Source organism: Rutidosis leptorrhynchoides, chromosome 3, assembly GCF_046630445.1.
Source record: "Rutidosis leptorrhynchoides isolate AG116_Rl617_1_P2 chromosome 3, CSIRO_AGI_Rlap_v1, whole genome shotgun sequence".
NCBI lineage: Eukaryota > Viridiplantae > Streptophyta > Magnoliopsida > Asterales > Asteraceae > Rutidosis > Rutidosis leptorrhynchoides.
In genome coordinates this window covers 616,458,381-616,475,581 of record NC_092335.1, presented here as the reverse complement: position 1 = coordinate 616,475,581, position 17,201 = coordinate 616,458,381, and the positions used below count along the sequence as shown (strand labels likewise).

The window sequence follows — 17,201 nt, the reverse complement described above, 5'->3', positions numbered from 1 at the left end:
TAATTAGTTCAATATATATATATATATATATATATATATATATATATATATATATATATATATATATATATATATATATATATATATATACGGATATATACAGATATAATCAACAGGGAAGTGATTTTTAGGGAGAAGGGGGAAGCTCATGATCCCACCCTTGATTTTTGATCCAACAGCCCCTAATATTCCACCTCTTCTTGTTCCAGCTTCCTGGCCGCATCCTTTATTTGTATTGAAAGGGTAATTTAATCATTTCGTAATTCTTTTTTTTTCTTTTTTCCTTTTATTAACTGATATAATTGATTTTGTTTTTTCGTCGATCATCATTGAATTAGGGTTTCGTTCTCTCTTTGTCAATATTCAATTACGATTCTTCATACAATTTTTCAGTGATTTCGTCTTCATCATAAACGTTTGAGTTACGGTTTATATGTTCATCTGATTCTTTTTTTTCCTCAATTTAGTTCTATATCGTTCGTATCTGATTCGTTTTTACTTTTTTATGTGTAATCAAGGTTTGCAATGGCTTCCAGTTCTATTTGTGCTTCAGATTCTACCTCTCGTGTTGAAGGTTCTATTTCTGTCGCTGCTTCATCTGGTTTCGATTCTGCACAGTCTGATGCTGAATGTACGTGTTTTCTGATTTACATTCATTATTTTTTAATTTTATTTACGTATGATCAATATTACTATCTGTTATCTGTTTTCTGTTGTTTGCTTCTATTTTAGGGTTTATGTTATGTTTCAGTGCATTAATAATGAATATTTTTAATAACATTACATGCGTTGCATGTATTAATGTGACTTTGTTTTTCCTGCTTTTAATACTTTATTTTCTTATGAATATTACATATGATGAATATTATTATCTATTGTCTGCTGTTTCTTTTTATTTTATGGTTTATGTAATGTTTCTGTTCATCAATGATAAATATTTTTCTAAAAACATTACATGCCCTGCACGTTTTAATGTGAATTGTTTTTTTTATGATTTCAATACATGATTTTCTTATGAACATTACATATGTTTATTATTATTATATATTTTATTTTCTTTTTTATTGTTTTTAGGGTTTATGATATGTTTCTGTTCACCAATAACAAATATATTGCTAATAACATTGCATGATCAATATTTTGTATTTTTAGATTCTGGAGCAATTGTTGAACAAGTTGATATATCTTCAATAATTAGAGAAAGTGTTGATGGTTCACAAGAATATTTACCTGTTGTTCCTGATCATTTGAAACCTATTATTGGTACTTTATTTCAATCGTATGATGCATGTCAGTTGTTTTATGAGTCCTATGGCGAGGCTGGTGGATTTGATACTAAAAGATCTTCGCAAAATAGAAATGCAGCTGGGATTGTTATTTACAAGGTTTTTTGTTGTAATAGATCCGGTACTTCTAGTCATATCGCCTATGATTCTCTTGTAGATTTTAATCTACCTATTGCTAAAGATTCAGTTGAAGGTGGTGTGGAAGGTGATGTTGAAGGTGACTCAGAAGTTGATGTTGATAGTAATGGTGAATCTAATGTTGAACTTTCTAAAGCTGATAAAAGGAAAAAAAGAAAGAAGGAAAAAAAACCTCTTATTCGTAAAGTTTCCATAATCAAGACTGGTTGTTCTGCATCTCTTAGATGTAAGTTAGTTGGTGATAAGGTGATGATTTGGAAGTTCTATGAAGGTCACAATCATAAGTTAGTTTCTGTAGGTAATAGACAACAAATGAAGATAAACAGAAGGATTGGTTTAGACGACGCGCAAATGTTGTTTGATTTAAATACTAAATCTAATGTTGGTGCTACTATAGCTTATAACATTATCTCAGATCTTAATGGTGGTTTTAGTCTGGTTGGTCCTTCTTCTGTTGATTTTCAAAACTTTAGGCTTGACATGAATCGGTATGTAGGTGAAAGTGATGCACACATTTTTATAGAGAATCTTCTTCGGAAGCAAGAATTTTTACCAAACTTCACTTGCGAGTATAAATGTGGTAATGATGGTACTTTACTTGGAGTATTCTGGTCTGATTATGTCTCTAAAGTTAATTATCAAGAGTTTGGTGATATCGTGTCTTTTGATGCAACTTACAAGACAAACAAGTAAGTCTTTACTTTTGTTTTTATTAATTTATTCTGTTAACATTCAATGTGTGTAATATTATTATTAATTATGTTAAATTGTATTTCAGGTACAAGATGGTGTTTGTTCCTCTTACTGAAATTGATAATCATAAGAAACTTGTGTGTTTTGGTGCTGCTCTACTTACTGGTGAAAGTATTGAATCGTTTAACTGGTTTCTAGACTGTTTCTTGAAAACTTTTAGGAATGAACCTTCATTAGTTGTCACCGATCATGATCCTGCAATGAAAGAGGCTATTGATTTGAAATTTAAACATGCAAAACACCGATTGTGCATGTGGCATATAAGTTCCAAGCTGCGTGATAAGGTTTTATGTTTTTAACTTTTTGTTTTCTTACTTTTTATTACTTGCCTTTTTTTCAACTTTTTTATGTTAGTTTTATATTTTTTAGGTTGGCCACGAATTGTATGATACTCCTAATTTTCGGGATCGTATGAATTTAATTTTCTGGAATCAGCAACAAACACCTGAAAAGTTTGAGACTCGTTGGAAATCATTGATTGATGCCTATAAATTGCATGAAGTTAGATGGTTCAATGACATGTACAAAATTAAAGAAATGTGGGTACCATGCTTCTTCATGGATACCCCTATGAATGCTTTGATGAGAACTTCTTCACTTTCAGAGAGTGAGAATGCATTTTTCAGTAAATGCAAGAACAGATGTTCTACTTTAGTTGATTTTTTTTTCAAGGTTTGAGGCGGCAATGGAAAGGCAAAGACATACTAATCGTCTTCTTGAATATGAAATGGAGAACAAATTGGTTAAACTTGTTCAAGATGAAATCTGCAGATCTTCCTCTTCATGCTATCAAACAAATTCTAGAGTTGAAGGAGATAAGCTAATTTGTGTAATTCAAGAAAAGTTTCCTGAACCACGTCCTAAGTGGGATTATCATGTAAGTATACAATATTTTCAACTTTTTATGTTTGTTTTAATATAATTATCTGTGATGCATGTTTTGCTGTTTAAATTATTTTTAAATGTTTGCATTCCAATTTTTGTTTTTCAGGTTGAATTTAATGAGAAGACATTTGAATGTGATTGCTCATGTTTGTTGTTTGTACGTGAAGGACGTTTGTGTCGTCATGTTTTCGTTGTTTATTATATAAATGAAGTTCATGCTATTCCTGATCGATATATTCTGAAGAGATGGTCAAAGGGAGCGTCTGAAGTATTCAATTCCATAGCTTCTGAGTTAAATCCGTTTGTTGCATCTTATAGGGTTAAGAAAGAGCTGCTCAATAAATTTAGAAAAGCACTCTTTTTCTTGAAGGATGATACTGAAAAACTTGAGCTGTTAAGAGACAAGTTTGATGTGTTTATTAGTGAATTTTTTAATCCGGATGATGATACAGTGCCTTCTAGATTTGCTGCAATTGAGCAGTTGTATGGTTTCCCTAGGCCTGCTCTTGTTAATGTTCATGGTCCAAAGGGCGTGCGTAACAAAGGTGAGAGAAGTAACAAAGGTGAGAGTAGTAACAAGAGATACTTACCTGCTGTTGAGAGAAATGGTAAGAAGCAGAGGGCTTGCAAAAAATGTGGTATTCCTGGTCATAATAGGATAAGTTGTGACAAAAGAAATGCTGGTAAACAAAAGATGAAGCTTGTTGATGAAGATGATGAAGACTATGACTCGATGGATGAACAACTTGAAGAAGTTGGTGAATCTCAAGATTGATTGTTTATTGTTTTTTTATCCTTAATTTTTACATGTTTTAGACTGCGTGTTATTAAAGATCATACCATTACTTACATTGAATGTTTTAAGTTTTTCAGACTCAAATGTGTTTATGTTTTAGATCGAGTATTATTGCATCTCATATGTTTACTTATACCAACAGTTATTATGTCATCATGCTTAATACTTGATGTTCAATTCATGCTTAAAACATAATATGCAATGCATGTAATGTTATTATGTCATCATGCTTAATACTTGATGTTCAATTCATGCTTAAAACATAATATGCAATGCATGTAATGTTAGTATGTATTAAGTACTTAATACACAATATTCAATGTATGTAATGTTAGTATGTATTAAGTTTAGTTAATACATAATATTCAATGTATGTAATGTTATTATGTATTAAGTTTACTTAGTACATAATATTCAATGCATGTAATGTTACTTAGCCTTGGACTTTTTAATCAATATGGTAGTTAGCTTCATCTTATTTAACATCAAATGTGTATACTGTATGCATCAATTACTGTAATTCAGTCAACGATTACAAAATCGCTAAGCAGAAAACGATTAATGTATATAATAACCAACTGGTGTAATTTACTTTACATATAACAAAGCGTGTACCTAGTAAAATATTAATGTGAACCATATTAACTAAGTAACATCAACATAATATCTTATAATACGCAGGTTAAACGATTTACAAAATACCGTTAATATATCATGCTAAATGATTCACACAATACGGTTAATACAGAATTCAAAATATAAATTGTTTTACATACTAATGATTAAATAGAATACATTCTATTTTCTCTTATGCCATTTATCAATCTTGTTCAGTGCTTGTGCCTTCGCCTTGTCCACAGTTTGCTTCTTGATTTTATCACTTGTTGTTTCTTCATAACTCATCAATTTCTGCAAAAACTCTGATTTTAGTTCATTCAAATCGTGTGTCAAAATCTTAAGTGAATAATGCGATCTCAGGCTCATAAGCTGCTTTTTCTGAAAATTTGATTCATCCACTAATCCACAATACCACTTCTCTTCTCCTCTGTAGCATTCCATGTGTCTCATAGCAAAAATACCACAGTCAATTTGATTGTCTTCAGTCATCCATTTCGTTTCCTTTAACACAACCTCTTTACCGAAAAATCTTTTGTAGTACATACTTCAAACCTTTTTTAAATAATTCGTGAAGTAAAGCACCTATAAGTTGTACAAATCAATATATTAAATCGTTGTAATAATAAAAATTGATTAAAATCTTTGTTATAATAATAAAGTTTATTTACTTTTAATATCATTCAGCATATGTAATATTATTTAAAAATTCTACATACCACATTTTCTGGAACGTTTCCATACTGGTCCTTGAATTGAAGGTCAGCTTTTACATTATCGATAAGTTCAATCTTTCCGTTCTTCATGTTGAATACTATAATATAGTAATGATCTTCAACACATATCGGAAAGAAGACCTGCAATATCATACATGATTTTATAAAATATTACTGTATATTTAATTTAGCTAGTTAGCAAAATATTTGTTATTTCATACCAGATCATAATTTTCAAATTTCGCAGCCTTGGGCCAATATTTCAGAATATCATCAACACTTGAATTGAATTTATTTTGGTTTTCCTCTGATTGATTCTCAAGCATTCCCTCTGCCTATACGTTAACATAAAATTTAATCACAATTTTTACTCAATGCATTTTTTTCTTGTTATAAATTATATAAATGAATATTATTTTTATAAACTTACAAATATTGAAGTTGTCAAACAAAATCTTTGTGGCTTGGTTAGATCAGCTGTCTTTTCTTCCTCATTCAATATTGATGACCAAACATCGACAATGGAGGCAAACAACTTAGCTCGATATATCAAACTAGCTATACACATGCTGATGCAATGCCCGTTCACCTTCTCAATTCCAAATACTTGTTCCCTGAAACAACATCAGTAGAATTAAATATTTATATATATTTAAGGTATTTAAAATACAAATTATTAAAATTTCCCAAGTATTTTTACCATGCACTTAGCTTGAAAGATTTGATGTATCTTAGAATTTTATACTCTGCCTTAGTAAAACCTGCCCCAACGTCTACTTGTCCTTTTATGTATGGTGATCTGTATACAGCAGCCAAATTTATTTCTCTCTGTCTCTTTGTTAATTTTTCTTCAATTTTTTCCTGCTCTCATGTATCCTCCTCACCTGATTCTTCATTATTGCCCATTTATTCTGTTTCATTCACTACGTTCATTATTACTTCTTCAATTGTTCGTTCTCCTTCATCATTTTCTTCCCTCCCCTTTTCATTGACATCCACAACTTGTTTTTCATTTTCAACTACAATTTCTTTACCTCCTGGTAATTCTACATTTTCTTCCACATCTTCTTCATTCGCTTCAACGCCTTCAATCCCTTCAACTTCCTTTTCAGCTTTCTTTCCACTTTTATTACTTTCTTTCCTCTGCTTATCAGTTTCACTCACATCTTGATCCTCATTTTCATTTGCAGATTTTTTTCTTCCTCTTGATTTCACAATTTTTTCCACACTTTCTCCATTCACTTTATTCACATGTTCATTCTCTAAATCCGTCTCTTCATTCATTTGAGAAACTTTATCATGTAAATGAAATGGAATAGGTTGTGTTGAATTAAATTTTTTCCATCATTATTATGAGAAACACTAGGTGAAAAATCATCATCTGAGATGTCTATTCCTTTAAAATAATCTTTAAGAACTTTTGAAATTTCTTCAATGGTTTTGTTTTTTGGATAAAGTCCCAAACCTTCACTTAGGATTTGACCATAATCCTTCACATCATTTAGATTTGTTACAAGGTAGTTCACATATTCCTGCCATATATAAGATATTTAATTGTTAATATCATCATCACCCCATGTGTTATTGTTGTTTAAATCCACCATTTTGGCAATAATAATAAATATTCAACACATGTAATAATAATAAATTGCAAATTTCAACACATGTAATAATAATAAATTGCAAATTTCATACGATTTAAAACATCCATCATCCATCATAAGTATTATAATAAACATTTTTCTTACCTTCTCAGATCCAAACTCGAGGTTCTTTGTTTTCTTCGCCTCCTTTTCTCTTTGAACTACAATAACATCACCAAACACACCTTTCCTAACTTCTGCAGTTTCTCTATCCTTTAACTTTATTGATGACCATTCATAAATTGTTGATCTTTCAGGTGGTACATATGTTCCATCAAGAATTGTTGATTGGACATAATGAAGCTGCATTTTTTTATTAATTTCATGTTAATAATTAAGATATAAATTTTTACACATGCATTATGTATAACACATATTACATGTAATAGATAATATATATAATAGTTATTAGACTTACAATAATTGTGGAGATTGATCCATTGAACGCTCCATCGGGATTGTTTATTTCTTTCCATTCTCGAACAGTTTCATTCAAACATGTAAGCAGGTAATCACACCAATCAAGTTTTGGTATGTCACTTTCATCGTTTAAAACGCCGACGAACTTTGAGTTTACTGTACCACATTTTGTTTGCTCGATCATCGACGATGCAAACAGTACCATGAAATCTAAAACATACATTAGATCACTATCAGAGCTGCTCTTTAACTTTTCTAGTATCTGTTTTTGATTTACATTCCCTTTTTCGTATCTGCTTCTCCACTTTACATTCATTTCTCCCCCTATTTGTGCCCTTACACAAGCTTCAACTTTATCTCCACCTATTGGAATACCATACAATTCGTGTATACTTTTTCTTGTTATTTGTATGTTTCCAGCTGGTAGTTCTATGCAGCTTGTATCAGGGTTGTACATAGAAAGACAGAAAAATGCAAGCTTCCTCGGCATTTCATCAAACTGCATCTCTAACAATTTACCAAAGCCAATTTTTGTTATAGCATTGATTTGTTCTCTTGATAGCAACCTTGTTGCTTGGTATAAGTTTTTTGGCGTGTTTCTGTGATACAATTTGGTGAACCCATCTGCAACATCTATTTTATTCCGTTGCTTTTAAACCTTTTTGCCTTTTTTCAATTTTCTTTTCTTTGTAACAGGTTCTTCTTCATTGTTTCTTTTCCTTTTCTTACTAGTTGTTTCAACTTCTTCAGGGGATTCATTTGATTCCACAGGTTGTTCTTTCTTGTTACTCTTCCGATTCTTTATTGCTTTTTTTCTTTGTTCACGTTTTACGTTTGACCCCTGCTTTGCTTTGACTGTTTTCCTTCTAGGAATTGATTTCTTTTGTTTACCCAGTATTTTCTCTTCATATAATCTTCTGCTAAACCTTGTTTTTGTCTTTGCATCAGTTTGAAGATTTTCCCCAGTGATGATCACATCTATAATATAAATATTATAACATTGTTAGAAATCAATTATCATTATAATCAACATAAAGTTTTCATTATTTTTGTATCATATATGTAATGCGAAATGTTTATATACATTTATAAGTACTACCTTCATTTGATTCATGTTCATTATTTTCATATATTGTTATTGTTCTATCACTGTTTGCTGCCTCTTCAGTATGAGCATTTGTATTTTCTGCAACTTTATAATATTTAACAAACTTAATGACATTCAACATATATATTTGTGTCGACACATAACAATAAAATTTATATATATAAATGAATCATGATATTTTTATTAATTATAAACAACAGAAAAATGTACCTAGTTCTTCTTCTTGATTCTCTTGTTGTTCAACTTGCAGAGGTTCTATATTCATATCTTCTGCATGCAACAAGTTATAAACTAGTAATGCTTAACATACATGTTATTTTCTACTTTTAACAAACTATAAGTTCATAATAATACTTAATCTAATTAGTTTGAGACATCTATAATATAAACATTCATGGTTTTTTATCATATCATTCACTATTTTTTGCTTTCACACTGTTTTGATTCATCTAATAAAAGTAGATTTAGACATGTTCCTCTTTTTTTTTTTGTAAAAAATTACATATAATGAATGTTTTTGCATAAATTTTGTTTGCACCAAACTTTCTTTTGAATCTTTTTTGATTTTCATCATTTCATTATGGTATTTGACATTTAAAATAAATTATCTCACAAAATAATATAATATTACTTTCAGTGAATGATATAATAACATAGAATATAAACTTTACCTCTGTTTAAATGAATTTTTTCCTTTATTTCCTGAAGAATTTTTCTCGTATATTTAACACGAGATGATGAATCTCCAGTTTGGTTTTTAAGTGCTTTTTGAGAAAGATCGTCTGTACCTATATTACTCGACATACATTCGATTCATAGTACTTTTAAACTATTTTGAGTATAATGCATAAGATATATTCAATTTATAATATTCAACATATGTAAATGTTTTAAACCTGTATGCTGATCCATTGGATTTGTATCTTCAACCATTTCAATAATGTCTGCATGCAACAAATATTAAATTACTTTCCTTAAAACTCTAATTTAACATTTTTTTGAAAAACTTTACATGTACAACATATATTTAAAAAAATAAAAAAATAAAAAATAAATAACTGAAACAAGTTGTTTCGTTACTATTAATCTCAGGACCAGATAAAACATTACATTTACTGAATGTTATGCAACAACAATAACAAAAAATAAAATGATTCATGATATTTTTAAATATTTTCAAGTATAATGTATTAAATAAACTGTATATATAAACTTACTTTTCCTCGTGTTTAATTTGAGCTTTAAGTTTGCCTTCTTTCTTGCTGCTAGATAATAAGAAATAGTTATATATTAGGGTTTTATACTTCGATAAAAAATAATGTAAAATACATGATTCAGTGATAGATTACTTACTGTATACTTTGAAATCGATGGTTCTATTATCTTCGGCCATTGTACTTTCTTCGATTTTGGGTTTATCGTGGAAGCTAGGGTTTAGTTTTTCTAATCGCTAAAAGGAAAAATTTCGAGTGTCAGATGAAATAATGAGAATGAGAAATGTGTTAATGTGATAAATTGGAGGGGATTAATATTCAAAATGTTACCTTTTAGTTTTATTTTGTTACAGTTTTTACCCTTTTACAATCATTTTTACTTAAATATTCGATTTTACCTTTTTAGTTTTATTCGTTTTACTTGAATATTAAAAAATTTAATTTAATTTTTTAGATTTTTATTTAGCTTATTACAAAATGATCAATTATTATACACATTGATAACATTCTCCTTATGTAATGATATTATATATTTAATATACTTCATTATTTAAACAGTTATTTCCATAAAATTACATAAAAAATATAAAAAAAACTGAAATATCATTTCAAATAAAAAATATTATAGCAAAATGACTTTTTTGCAATAAGACTATCCAAACATAGGTTGCAATAATACTGAAATATCTTCACATGATATATAATGGATTTAATATGATAAGATTTAGTCACAACTTTTAATATCATAAACTTTAATAACATCCATTATTATTCATTATATCATAGCTAGATGCTGTTTATAACAATCTAATACATAGTTTTAACATATATCAAATATTGTCTTAATTTGTAAAAATGAAAATAAGAAACTACAACGTTTTAAAGATTATTCTTTTGCATCGAATTTTGTTTGAAGTAAACTTTCTTCTTTTATCAATCTTGCAATGAAGCTTCTCTGCTTATTTCAATCTCACCAGTTTCCTATTTCAATCAAAATAAATCATGTTATTAGACAAATAGTATAAAACATTCACTATATGTAATAATATTAAAAGTTGTTCATAACATACATGTTCCTCTGTTGTTTCTGTAATATTCAGGGCATCTCTTCCTTGCTTCTTCTTTGAGGATCCTTCTGTGACTTTCATTGTAGTTTCCATTGAAATATTTCATATCATCAATCACATCATCTCTTGTTTTATTAAGATCACTCAAAATAATTTTGTTTGCATATTTCTTTCTCAACAACTCAATTTGACTGCGTTGATGGTTTCCTTCAACATCTAGTCCACAATCCCACTGAATTTCGCTCCTGTACACCTCCATGTGTCTCATCATCATCACCCCAAAATCTATGTTATTCTCACTTATGCCTCAAGGTACAATCTTCATTTTTGGTATACAATTTCTAATCAAATTGCAGTTTGGATGAGAAACATCTTCCAAGTATTTTGAAAACAAGTGTGTCTGCAATTCAAACAAATAAACTTAGCAATACAAATTTAATATACATATTTGTTTTTCAATTTAACAAAATGATGATTTACTTATAATGCTAGTTGGTAAACTGCCATAGTTTAAACGAGTATGAATATAAGCTTTTCTGTGATCAATTATTTCAACCTCTGAAGTTTTAAGATTGAAATCTATCAGGTAATTCAGCTCTTTTGACATTACAGGAAAGAACACCTACATTTTCAAATAAAACTAGTAGTTAAATTTAAACTATTTCTTATACCTATACATATATGCATTTTATTTATGATATAGAGTGTCATACCAGATCTGATTTTGCGAATCTGAAATCTATGTTTTCTGATGTTGCTTGTACTATCAAGTTCGTTCTGAATCTTATATAAACTTCTTCTTTGTAAGCACCTTCGTTCAGCATTTCTTCAGACTGCATTTATCAAAAAAATATATTTATTTTTATTAGAAATTAATGATGCATTACAACTTATTTTTATTGTGTTCTATCATTAGAATTATAAAAACTATATGTTAAACAATTACATTTTTTCATCAACAATTGTACAAGACTTACTATGATTGTGGTTCCAAAAAAGTATCTTGAACAGTCATTACTCCCAAGTAATTTTTCTTCATGATTCAAGATGTTTGACCAGCAATCTATAACAGAGGTTGATATTTTTGTATGATGAAGTAAACTTCCAACTTGTATTCTATTTAGTGTATTTCCAACTTTACTCCTGAATACAATCTTCCTGAAATTGTGAAAATCAACATATATGTATTTAAATTATTGTTCTTATAAACATGATATAGTAAATTAACTTTCTTACAATAGATTAGATACTTACAGAGGATCATCAATAAAACAATGCAAGAAGCTTGAAACGTCATTTTCGAACTCATTAACATTACTAATCTTGTACTTTCCTTCAACCTTTGAAGTTTCACTTGGAACATCTTTTATACCATGTTCATTTAGAAGATCAAATTTTGGAACAGAAGCATCATCCATTATTGTTGGTCTCAACTTTGAAAGTGTTACTTTCTTTGTGTTTTCATCAATTATATTAAGGAACTCATTCATTGGAAGGCCTGTAACTTCATCTAGTATAATTTCTAATTTCAATGCTGATTCTTCTTCTTCTTTGTTTTCAGGTTCTTGAAAAATCAATAAGATTTTTTCTTCGCAGCTTCTTATATCCTCACTGTTTGGATACTTCTTTAATGCTTCCTTCAACAATACCATGAGTTGTTCGGTTTCTTCAACAATGTGCTCGTATCTCAGCTCCAAGCAATCAATGTATTGCTTCATATTTATTTGTTATAGAATAATATTCAATGCATGTAAAATATAAAACATCATAATATTTAATAACATTCATTGTCATAGAATAACATTCAATGCATGTAACATTATAAAAATAAATCATATTAATTCATAGTTTTATTTCAGTTTACCTTTTCTTCAATTGGATTTAGAATGTAAGTATATCTTGGCTAGCTAAGTACTTGATTCTGATCTTCATTTGATTTTGTTTCTTCATTATCTCCATCTTCTTGAATTTCACCTTCACCAAATTCTCCTTTTGCTGTCTCCAATTCAATCCTTCTTTTGATGTCATCTGCTGTCCATTTCTCAATAACAGCCTTTTTACGTTTATGATCATATCCCTCACATTTTATCTTTTCCAGGTACAACAGCTGCATACATATAATAAAAAATTACATGTGTTTAAATATTAATTTCCTACTTGAAATTCATTTTAAAAGAGTCTAATAACAATAATAATTGAAGTATTTGACTCACAATTAGCAAAGTTACTGGTCCACTGTAGAATTGACCACGTTCTCCCCTGTTCCAACATTTTTTACTTTGCAAAAGACATTCATAAATGTACCCACACCAATCTAGTTTGGATATATCAACATCATCTGTTATACTTGGAAGGAACTTTGTGTTGCAATTTCCAAAATTTGTTGATTGGCCAAAGCATGTTGCAAATAATATCAGAAAATTCAATATGAAGGTTCTGTCAGCTTTTTTTGTTATTTTCATATAATCAACTATATCCCCACACCTTACTGTTTGCTTCCCGAAATTCGCTTTCCACATTTTTGTTATTGGTTCCTCTGAATCAACTCTTTCAGCTGGCTTTATATTCATTCCACCGATTGGTACTCCAAGTAGTTCATGAACTGTTTTTTTTGGTTATTGGAATTGATCCTTTTTTGAGGTTTAAAGTTGATGTAGTTTCATCAAACTTATCAGCTAAATAATATGCAAGCTTCATATTATTTTCAGAGAATTTGATTTCTAAGATTGATCCAAAACCTATCTCTTTGATTTTGTTTCTTTGCTGAATTGACCTGCATTGAATGGCGTTGTACAAACATCTTGGAGATGATCTTGATTTCATTATTTCTTCAACTTGTCGTATAGCTGCGTATATTACATATGTAATCAGTATATATAACATTCAATACATGTAACATTTTATAAAAACTATAATGAATAAAAAAATTGAATAGCATATAGTAAGTTGATTTGTCAATTAACATTACTAACATGCATCATATATAATATTTTCACTTTTTATAGTTAAATATTAGCTTAAATTGACAACAAATAGAGTTACCTGTTTCTTTTGTGCTTTTCGTCTTGCAGACTTCTTTATGTTGAACAAAATCATCATCAGATTGCACTTGTTCACTACTTCCTTCACCCAATTTTTTTTCTTTACCTTTTGGAATGACATTATACTTCTTTAACAATTGAACAAAAACATTCTCCAAATACTTTGGATCTATAATCTCCAAATCAACTAGTTTCTGTTTCTTTTTGGGTTTTTGTATTTGCACTTCTTTCCGTTTCCCTTGTTCTTTTTTTTCACCTGTAACAATTTCAATAATATTCATTATAAAAATATGATACACTTTTAATTATGTACATACAGGGCACATTCATTACATTTATTACTCTTTCATATACTAGACGTAAACCATACTATCAAAATCTATTTTATTATGAAACATTCAACACAAGTAATGTTTTTAAAATTTCACTGAAGACACATGATTTGACTCTTTGTCTTCATTAACAATAATATGTTTATCTCTTGAATATTCATTACAATGAATCTGTATGATAATTCATTCATATTCACACAAATACAATGCACAATTTAATATTCTATCATATACTCAGGACATGTAATATAAACATGATGCAATATAAAACTGTGATACACTTTTAATTATGTACATACAGGGCACATTCATTACATTTATTACTCTTTCATATACTAGACGTAAACCATACTATCAAAATTTATTTTATTATGAAACATTCAACACTACTAATGTTTTTAAAATTTCACTGAACACACATGATTTGACTCCTAAGTTTCATTAACATAAATATGTTTATCTCTTGAATATTCATTACAACGAATCTGTATTATAATTCATTCAGATTCATACAAATACAATGCACAATTTAATATTATATCATATACTCTTTTTTAATCATGATTAATCATAATATCATAATACTCAGGACATGTAATATAAACATGATGCAATATAAAACTGTGATACACTTTTAATTATGTACATACAGAGTATATTCATTACATTTATTACTCGTTCATATAAAAGAGGTAAACCATACTATCAAAATCTCTTTTATTATTCAACACAAGTAATGTTTTTAAAATTTCACTGAACACACATGATCTGATTCCTAAGCTTCATTAACACAAATATTTTTATCTCCTGAATATTCATTACAACGAATTTGTATGTTAATTAATTTAGATTTATACAGATTCACAAAAAATTGTAGAATGCAACATACAATTCTTTATAATTCATAAATCGTAATATGTTTATTACCTGAACCTTCAGTTTCTTTCGATTTTCCTTTATCGCATAATTTTTCCCCCTTTTTTGATGAATCTCCCGTCATTTAATTTTGATCTTTCTTCAGTTTCACTTTCTTCAGCTATTTAATGAAAGAATTTGATCGATTGAATGAAAGAATTTGATCGATTACTGTGTGAAAGCGAGCGATTGAATGAAAGAATTTGATCGATTGAACTCCTAGAAAATGGAACGATGAAGTAAACCCTAGAATTACGAACGAAAATAATCAGTATTGTTTTTATTTTTATTCATTTTATTTTATTTTCGTTATTATTTTTATTCAGCGCCTTTTTTATCTGATTTGCAAATTGACCAAATTGCCCCTCCGTGTTTTTCAGGTTTTTACCAGCAGATAGATCCACTAAATTGCTAAACTTCCCCCTTCCCCCTAAAAATCACTTCCCCCTCCAGAATCACCACCCACCACCACCAACCACTACCAACAACAACCACCATCAACCACCAGCCACCACCCACCACCACCACCACCCACCACCACCAACCACCACCACCACCCACCACCACCCAACCACCACCCTCACCACAACCACCAACAACCACCACTACCACCCACCACTACCACCACCCACCACCACCACCACCCACCACCACCCAACCACCACCAACAACCACCACCACCCAACCACCACCCTCCACCACCCTCACCAACAACCACCACCACCACCCTCCACCACCCTCACCAACAACCACCACTACCAACCACCAACCACCACCACCCCCCACCACCACCTACCACCCTCACCCACCACCACCACCACCAACCACCACCCACCACCACCAACCACTAACCACCACCCACCACCACCACCCAACTCAAACTAACAACCCCCACCACCACCCACCCACCACCACCACCATCAACCGCCACCACCACCCACTACCATCAACCGCCACCACCAACCACTAGCAACCACCACCCACCAGCAACTACCACCATCAACCACCACCCACCACCACCACCCATCACCCACCACCACCCACCATCACCACCCACCACCCACTACCACCACTACCAACCACCACCGCCCACCACCAACCACCACCACCAACAACTACTACCAACCACCACCACCAATAACCCACCACCAACCACCACCAACACCACCCAACATCACCACCACCCACCACCACCACCACCTACCACCACCACCTACCACCATTAACCACCACCACTACTACCACCACCACCACCACCACCACTACCATCACCCACCACTACCATCACCCACCACCACCACCCACCACCACCAACTACCACTGGCCACCACCCACCACCACTACCCACCAACCTCCACCCACCACCACCACCACCACCACCTACCAACCTCCACCCACCACCACCACCCACCACCTACTACCCACCACCACCCATCAGCACCACTAACAACCACCACCTACCACCACCACCCACCACCACCACCCACCACCACCTCCCACCACCACCACCCACCACCACCACCAACTAACCACCCACCACCACCAACTACCACCACCACCAACCACTAACCACCACCACCCACCATCACCCCTACCAACCACCACCACCACCCACCACCACCACCCACCACCACCACTAACCACCACCCACCACCACTACCAACCACCACCAACCACCACCAACCACCACCCATCACCACCACCCATCACCACCACCAACCACCACCACCAACCACCACCACCAACCGCAACCACCACCACCACCAACCACCACCATCAACCACCAACGACCACCACTAATGACCACCATCAACTGCCACCATCAACCACCACCGCCAACCACCAACCGCCACCACCAACCACCACCAACCACCACCACTCATCACCACAACCACCAACCACGACCACCACCCACCACTATCAACCACCACCACCAGCAACTACCACCAACCACCACCAACCACCCACCACTACTTTAATACCCCGTCGAAAATTCCTTTAACGGAATGTTAACTCTGGTCCCAGTGCTTGGCTTGACTTCTACGTAACGGCAATATTCTACAGCGGAAGCAATTAATACCTGAGAATAAAACATGCAAAACGGATCAACAATAATGTTGAGTGAATCTACAGGTTTTAGGTAAACAATACAGTATGTTTAATATTCAATATTGAGAAAACGTTTATTAGTGGAAGACCACCAAGGTTTAATGTTATAGTTATAGACAGCATCGTTTCCTGTTTCAAAAGTTTGTTGACACTAACATGTCAA

General features: G+C 31.8%; 1 protein-coding gene across 1 annotated transcript; it reads left to right on the top strand.

Moving 5' to 3' along the window:
- The first annotated feature begins 525 nt into the window (after nucleotides 1–525).
- LOC139902269 (protein FAR1-RELATED SEQUENCE 5-like) lies at nucleotides 526–2,855 on the top strand. The gene is made up of 4 exons (XM_071884910.1): nucleotides 526–631; nucleotides 1,153–2,113; nucleotides 2,203–2,461; nucleotides 2,547–2,855. The coding sequence occupies exons 1-4, from the start codon at nucleotides 526–528 to the stop codon at nucleotides 2,853–2,855; spliced, it is 1,635 nt and encodes a 544-aa protein (XP_071741011.1).
- The last annotated feature ends 14,346 nt before the right edge of the window (nucleotides 2,856–17,201 follow it).